General features: G+C 41.9%; 1 protein-coding gene across 1 annotated transcript; it reads right to left on the bottom strand.

Annotated features, from left to right (window-relative positions):
* Nucleotides 1–6,147: 6,147 nt before the first annotated feature.
* Nucleotides 6,148–7,134, bottom strand: LOC140815461 (uncharacterized). The gene is made up of 2 exons (XM_073174564.1): nt 6,615–7,134; nt 6,148–6,206 (listed from the first exon to the last, which is right to left on the bottom strand). The coding sequence occupies exons 1-2, from the start codon at nt 7,132–7,134 to the stop codon at nt 6,148–6,150; spliced, it is 579 nt and encodes a 192-aa protein (XP_073030665.1).
* Between the last annotated feature and the right edge of the window lie 282 nt (nt 7,135–7,416).

Consider the following 7,416-nt stretch of genomic DNA (forward strand, 5'->3'; position numbering starts at 1 on the left):
CTAAACATGCTGAAAAGTGATAATACTTACATACTTTGGTAGCTTGAAGCAAGAGAAGCACAATTATGGATTCGGATTCAAGACCGGACGGTTGGATTCTTTACAATTCAAATTCTAGGCTATAATGAAACTTGAGCTTTCATGAAGTTTTCTTTCTCGGTAGTTGCTGATGGAAATCCAAGCCATGTGTCAACTTAGTGTGCATGCTGGATTTCTCGCGCATATGCGCGTCTTCAACTCGCGCATATGCGCGAGACATATTGTCTCGGCATCAACACTTCGCGCATATGCGCGCCTTATCTCGCGCATGTGCGCCAAAGTCTCTGGAGGTATCGCGCATATGCGCGCCTTATCTCGCGCATGTGCTCCAATGTTTCTGGACATGTCGCTCATATGCGCGCATTTCTTCGTGCATCTGCGCCGATGCTACTGGAATTGTCACGCATATGCGCGCATTTCTTCGCGCATGTGCGCCAGCTGTTCTGTCCTATTTTGAGTATTTTCTCCTCTCTTCCGGTCCGATACAATACATCTATAATCACCCTAATTATCAACAAAACCAGTCTGATTATGATAACTAAATCCTCGGGCCTTACATTTCTCCCCCTCTAAGAAATGATTTCGTCCCCGGAATCACAAATCATTCTAATAATGCAATTATAATAGGCAATATAATCAAAACTGAAGAAATACTCACATCATATAAATAACTCGGGATGTTTCTGTCTCATATCTGCTTCTGTCTCCCAAGTTGCTTCTTCGATGCCATGACTACTCCACTGGACTTTCACTAACGGAATAGTCTTCGTTCTGAGTTGTTTTTCTTTTCTATCAAGAATCTGTACCGGTTGCTCCACGTAACTCAAAGTCTGATCAAGCTCGGCTTCATCAAGCTGAATGACATGAGAACTATCTGGCATATATCTACGTAACATCGAGACATGAAAAACATCGTGTATCCCCTGTAGAGAAGGAGGAAGATCAAGTCGATAAGCTCGATCGCCAATCTTTTCTAAAATCTTAAGGACCTATGTATCTAGGCGAAAGCTTCCCACGTTTACTAAATCGAACAACACCTCTGAACGGAGAAATCTTCAAAAATACTCTGTCTCCCTGCTCGAATACTGTAAGGCCCGAGATTATATCATTTTAATCCGAGATTATTTAATTTACGAATTTTGGAATGAGGAGTTAAATTCCATGATTTTTGGTAATTAATTAGGATTGAAATGGGATTAAAAAGAGTTTTGAGGGCTGAATTGCAAAAAGTGAAGAATCCAGGGGTTAAAATGCGATTAATGGATTAAGTGGACACTTGTCCTTTAGCTATGCAAGTTGATATATAAAGTTAGTATTCCTTTCATTCTTCCAGCGAGAAACCGAGGAAAAGATACAGAGAATGCTCAAATCTCCATTTTGCTTCGAATTGTGATTATACACTATCCGTATATTAGATTTTTAATCCGGATACAATACCGTGATCCTCTCGTCGACAGCTACAACTGGACGTAAGTTTCATTTAGTTTTATCATCATTTGAAAATATGATGTTGTAGGAATTTGATATAATTCATATATGATGTTCTGGATATGTTAGACATCGTAGAATCGAAGTCAGATCAGAAAACAGACTGATTATGGAATTGTTATGAATTTTTAGGGTATATTGATTTATACCAGACAGATTTGAATTGTGATTGGATTACGGATTGTATTGGATATGGGTTATGGATTGTAACTGTGATATGAGAATATTGTATTGACGGAGATACTGAAATTGTACCGTTATACCGTGGATTTTGAATTAAATCCAGATTGATCAGATTGTTATGGAATTGACTAGTATATTGATATGAGATTATTGATATTGTCAGTACCAGACAAATTGTGAGTTCAGGATATCGACTGAGCCAGGAACCGACGAAAGAAAGGTATAAGTCAATGTGGTATTGGGAGATGGACTTGAGTTAGCTGAGACTTGAGTTTCCCTAAATCACATACTTTACTTTACTGCATTGATATTTGCATTGAGTTGATTGATATACTTGTTCTCTTGATTTTAGACAGCAGGTATTAGACGAGTAATCTTATGACAGAAGTGCCGTTAGTGGTGGGATCACCACGGGCACATTGCACGATGTCATAAGATTGTGTATTGGCGGATGTGCCAAAGACTGTCACTGGATGTTTGGCTATCGATGTGGATAGGATGGTGGCTTTTTCTATTACTGTTAATCAGTATGGTATCGATGTGGATAGATTAGTAGCTCTTCTATTACTGTTAATCGATGTTATATCGATGTGGATAGAATTAGAGTTGCTTCTATTACTGTTAATCGGTACTATATTGATGTGGATAGAATAATAGCTTCCTCTATTACTGGTAATCGATACCGTATCGATGTGAATAGAACTGGAGTCTTTTCTATTACTGTTGATCGATACCATATCGGCGTGGATAGAACTGGAGTCTTTTCTATTACTGCTAGTCGATATACGCATGCCAACTTCTGGAATCGGGATCCCTAGACTAGGATTGTGTCTAGTCTGAATGATGTAGCTACGAGTATTGTCGACAGTTTGATATGGATTATGTTTCAGACTTTGTTACATATATCTGTTACCTGATTACATGCTTTATATTGTTTATATGATTGCATGTTTCGTTGATTTATACTGGGAGTATATTCTCACCGGTTTATCCGGCTGTTGTCTTGTCTATATGTGTACTTGACAACAGGTGGGACAGGATCAGGGTCCAAGAGATGAAGAGAGAGATCGTGATTAGAGTGGTGGCACCAGACTTGGACTAGAGATAGGGTTGAACACTCGATAGTAGTTGTAAAACCCTAGTTTGAATAAATGTTTGTAATACAGGATGTGTATTTTATATATACTGATATGTATATATATGCCTTGATTTCACTACGTTCCGCACTTTAAGAAGAAAAATTTTTAGACCCTGTTTTATAATTGATTAATTAGTCCCAATGATGATTAAGAACTTGATTAGCGTCCGGGTCCCCACAAATACTAACGGTCTTCTTCTGACATTTGCATATTTAGCTTGCCTATCCTGTGCTGTTTTCATTCGCTTCTGAATTATCTTCACCTTTTCTGTCATGTCACGAATAATATCAGGCCCCAATTCTGGTACTTCTGAGATGTCATCCCAATACAGCGGCGATCTGCACTTCTTGCCATATAAAGCTTCAAACGGTGCCATCTCAATGCTCGTCTGATAGCTGTTGTTGTACGAGAATTCACAAAGAGCTAGTGAATCTTGCCAACTAGTACCAAAATCTAGTACTACAGCTCTCAGCATATCCTCTAGAGTCTGGATAGTCCGCTCTCACTGCCCTTCTGTCTGGGGATGATAAGCCGTACTCAGATGCAATGTCGTACCTAAAGCCTGCTGCAAACTGTGCCAGAAATGAGAAGTAAATCGGGGATTACGATCTGATACGATAGACTTCGGCACTCCGTGCAATATGACCACCTCTCTGATATATATCTCGGCCATCTGATCATGTCGGTACGTCATTCTGTACGGAATAAAGCAAGCTGATTTGGTCAGTCTGTCAATAATGACCCAAATTGCATCACAGCCCCGGGATGATCGAGGTAACTTTGTCACGAAATCCATGGAAATGTGATCACATTTCCATTCAGGAATAGATAAACTCTGAAGTAGACCTCCGGGTCTCTTTCTCTCGGCCTTTACCTGCTGGCAATTCAAGCATTTAGACACGAATTCGGCAATGTCTAATTTCATTTGTTTCCACCAAAACTGTGTCTTCAAGTCATTGTACATCTTCCTGCCACCAGGATGGATACTAAACCGACTACAGTGTGCTTCCGATAATATCTGCTCTTTCAACTCTGAAATATTTGGCACTACAAGAAGGTTATTTACATACAGAACATGATCAAGTACCTGATATTCTGACAAATGCCCTGATCTAATCATCTGAATCGACTTCTGAATATTCTGATCAGTTCTTTGTGCTTCTTTGATTCTCATAATCAAATCTGGCTCAACTTGAATCGAAGCAAGGCGTAATGGTCTACTATCTGTATTAAATGTCAATCCAGACAAACAGCAATCTTCAACTAAATTCGAAACACGTATCGTCGATAAGGATAAAGCACATACCTTTCGACTCAAGGCATCCGCTGCAGCATTTGATTTCCCTGGATAGTATTTGATTTCGCAATCGAAATCCTTCAATAAGTCAAGCCATCTACCCTGCCTCATGTTCAACTCTGATTGAGAGAATAAATACTTCAGGCTTTTGTGATCAGAGTAGATTTCAAATTTTTCGCCATAGAGGTAGTGACGCCAAATGTTCAATGCAAATACGATAGCCGCCAATTCAAGATCATGAATTGGGTATCGAGTCTCGTGAGTCTTCAACTGTCTTGAGGCGTATGCGATCACATGTCCTCGCTGCATAAGAACACATCCTAGCCCTCTGTGGGATGCGTCACAATACACAACGAAATCACCTGTACCTGAAGGTATCATCAATACAGGAGCACTGGTCAGTCGTTTCTTCAACTCCAAGAAGCTAGACTCACATGCTTCAGACCACACAAAAGGCGTATTCTTCTGGGTCAACTGTGTAATTGGCTTTGCTATACTGGAGAAATCTCGGATAAATCGTCGGTAATAGCCTGCTAGACCCATGAAACTGCGTATCTCTGGCACAGAAGTCGGTCTCGGCCAACTGATCACAGCTTCGACTTTACTCGGATCCACAGAAATACCATCTCCAGATATGATATGCCCCAAAAACATAACCTGTCTCAGCCAAAACTCGCACTTTGACAATTTAGCATATAATCTCTCATTTCTCAATGTCTGTAATACAATTCTTAAGTGCTCGGCATGGTCAGTCTCATTTCTCGAGTAAACCAGAATATCATCAATAAAAACAATAACGAACTCATCTAGGTACCTCTGAAAGACACGGTTCATCAATCCCATAAATACCGCTGGTGCATTCGTTAAACCAAAAGGCATGACAATAAATTCGTCATGTCCATACCTGGTTCGGAATGCCGTTTTCGGTATATCAACATCCCGTACTTGCAACTGGTGATATCCGGATCTCAAGTCAATCTTTGAATAGACGGAAGATCCCTGCAACTGGTCAAACAAATCATCGATGCGAGGCAATGGATATTTGTTCTTCACCGTCGCCTTGTTTAGTTGTCGGTAGTCATGCACAATCTCATCGAACCGTCTTTCTTCCGTACAAATAGTACTGGTGCACCCCAAGGAGATACGCTCGGTCTGATGTCACCCTTGGCCAACAAACTTCAAGTTGTGCTTTCAGTTCTTTCAGTTCAATAGGCGCCATTCTATACGGAGCTCGAGATATGGGCGCTGTACCTGGTATAAGATCGATGCTGAAATCTACCTCTCGAACTGGAGGTAACCCTGGAATCTCGTCTGGGAACACATCAGCAAACTCACGTACTACTGGGAGATCTGCCAATAATGGGCTCGATTTCAGTAGATCTACTGAATAGATAAGGAACCTCTCTGCTCCTTTCTACAACAATCTGGTCATAGTCAAAGCAGACACTAAGGGAATCCGAGATCTGGAACCCTTCCCATAGAATTTCCACTCGTCATTCATCTCTGGTATGAACCTGACAATCTTCTGGAAACAGTCTACAGTGGCTCGGTACTTGGTTAACATATCAATCCCAACAATACAATCAAAATCAGCTATCCCAAGTACAATACAATCTAAATCAATTTCATGTCCCTCAAATTGTAGTACACAATGTCTAACTGAAGTCACAGATACAAGACCACTTCCCAACGGAGAAGAAATAGACACTACAGTAGCTAAGGACTCAACAGGCAAAGCATGCAATAATGCAAAGCGCTCAGAAATGAATGTATGAGATGCACCTGTGTCTATCAAAACATAGGTAGGATAACCGCAAAGAAAACAGTTACCTGCGAACACATCGTCCGGTGCATCTTGAGCTTGCTCCTCTGTCAATGCAAACACCTGAGCCTGTTTTCTGGGAGGCTGGCTCCCTGTCTGGCTACCTCTGGCTCTGGGCTGTGTCTGTGTAGAAGTGGGATGAAAGGAATGGACAGACGAAGCTTGCCTCTCAGGCTGAGCTACTGATGCAGAAGACCCTGCACTCTGAGATCTCTGTAAACCCCTTTGTGGACAGACCCTGCCAAAATGTCCCTGTTGCTTACATATGTTACATCTGCCCATCACACCTTGACACTCCTTGGTGGCATGTCTACCTCCACAAGAACTGCAATACACACTTGTGTACTTGGTACTCTGGCCAGGACCTCTCTGTCGTGACCCGCTGGAGCTCGACGAACTGCTCCCTGATCTTTTGAACTGTTTTCCCTTCGCTTTCAACTGATCTTTTCTTCCACTGCTGCTTCCACCGCTTTCAAACCGAGTAGGGGGTTGGACTGAAGGTAATGGCGGTCTAGGAGTCGGCGCAACATAAGGAATGTTTCGTTGCCTAATAATCCAGCTTCCGCTCCTTTGGCGCGATTCAATGCATCAGTAAAGTTGTTAGGTCTACCGGTGTTCACCAAGGTAAAGATGTCTGGATTCAAACCATTTATAAACTGATCTGCAACGGCCTCTTCATTCTCGGCAACATGAGGAGCGAATCTGAGCAATGACGAAAACTTAGCAACATACTCCTCGATGTTCAGTTGTCCCTGCTTCAAATTGGCGAACTCAGCACCCTTGTCCTTTCGGTATGACACCGGAAAGAATCGCTGATAGAACTCAATTTTGAACACTTTCCAGGTAATTTGTGTGCCACGGTGCTCCAATGCTCTCTTCATAGTGATCCACCAACTCTTTGCTACGTCTTGCAATTGGTGCGCCACTAATTTCACTCGTCGATCCTCAGTGTACTCCAGGGATTCGAATAGCATCTCGATATCCACTAGCCAACTCTCACATTCGACTGCATTTTCTGTGCCTTTCAGTGTCGGTGGTCGGAAGGACTGAAACCGTTTAAGCAAAGTCTCCATCGGTGTAGCAGTCACGTCCATCGGATCCCCGGATGTACTGCCCTGTTCTGGTGCCCGACCTGATACTGGTTGCGGTACTCGTCCAGGCGGCATATCTGAATATCAAACAAATTAATACACAATCGATACAATCTGCCTCAGCCCTCCTCTGATCATATACCTCTGATCCAGAATCGGTTTTGATTCAGTCTTTACGAGTACATGCTGTAAGTCAATTCAGATAACAATACAACATGTAATAGGAAAAGCAATAAATCATGCTAGCACATCATAAAGCAAGGAAGATGACTCGATCTACCCCGCTCACTCTATTCTATCTCAGTATACAGAACCTACGGCTCTGATACCACCTGTTGTGGGGACCCGGGCTCTAAC

Source organism: Primulina eburnea, chromosome 15, assembly GCF_022965805.1.
Source record: "Primulina eburnea isolate SZY01 chromosome 15, ASM2296580v1, whole genome shotgun sequence".
Classification (NCBI taxonomy): domain Eukaryota; kingdom Viridiplantae; phylum Streptophyta; class Magnoliopsida; order Lamiales; family Gesneriaceae; genus Primulina; species Primulina eburnea.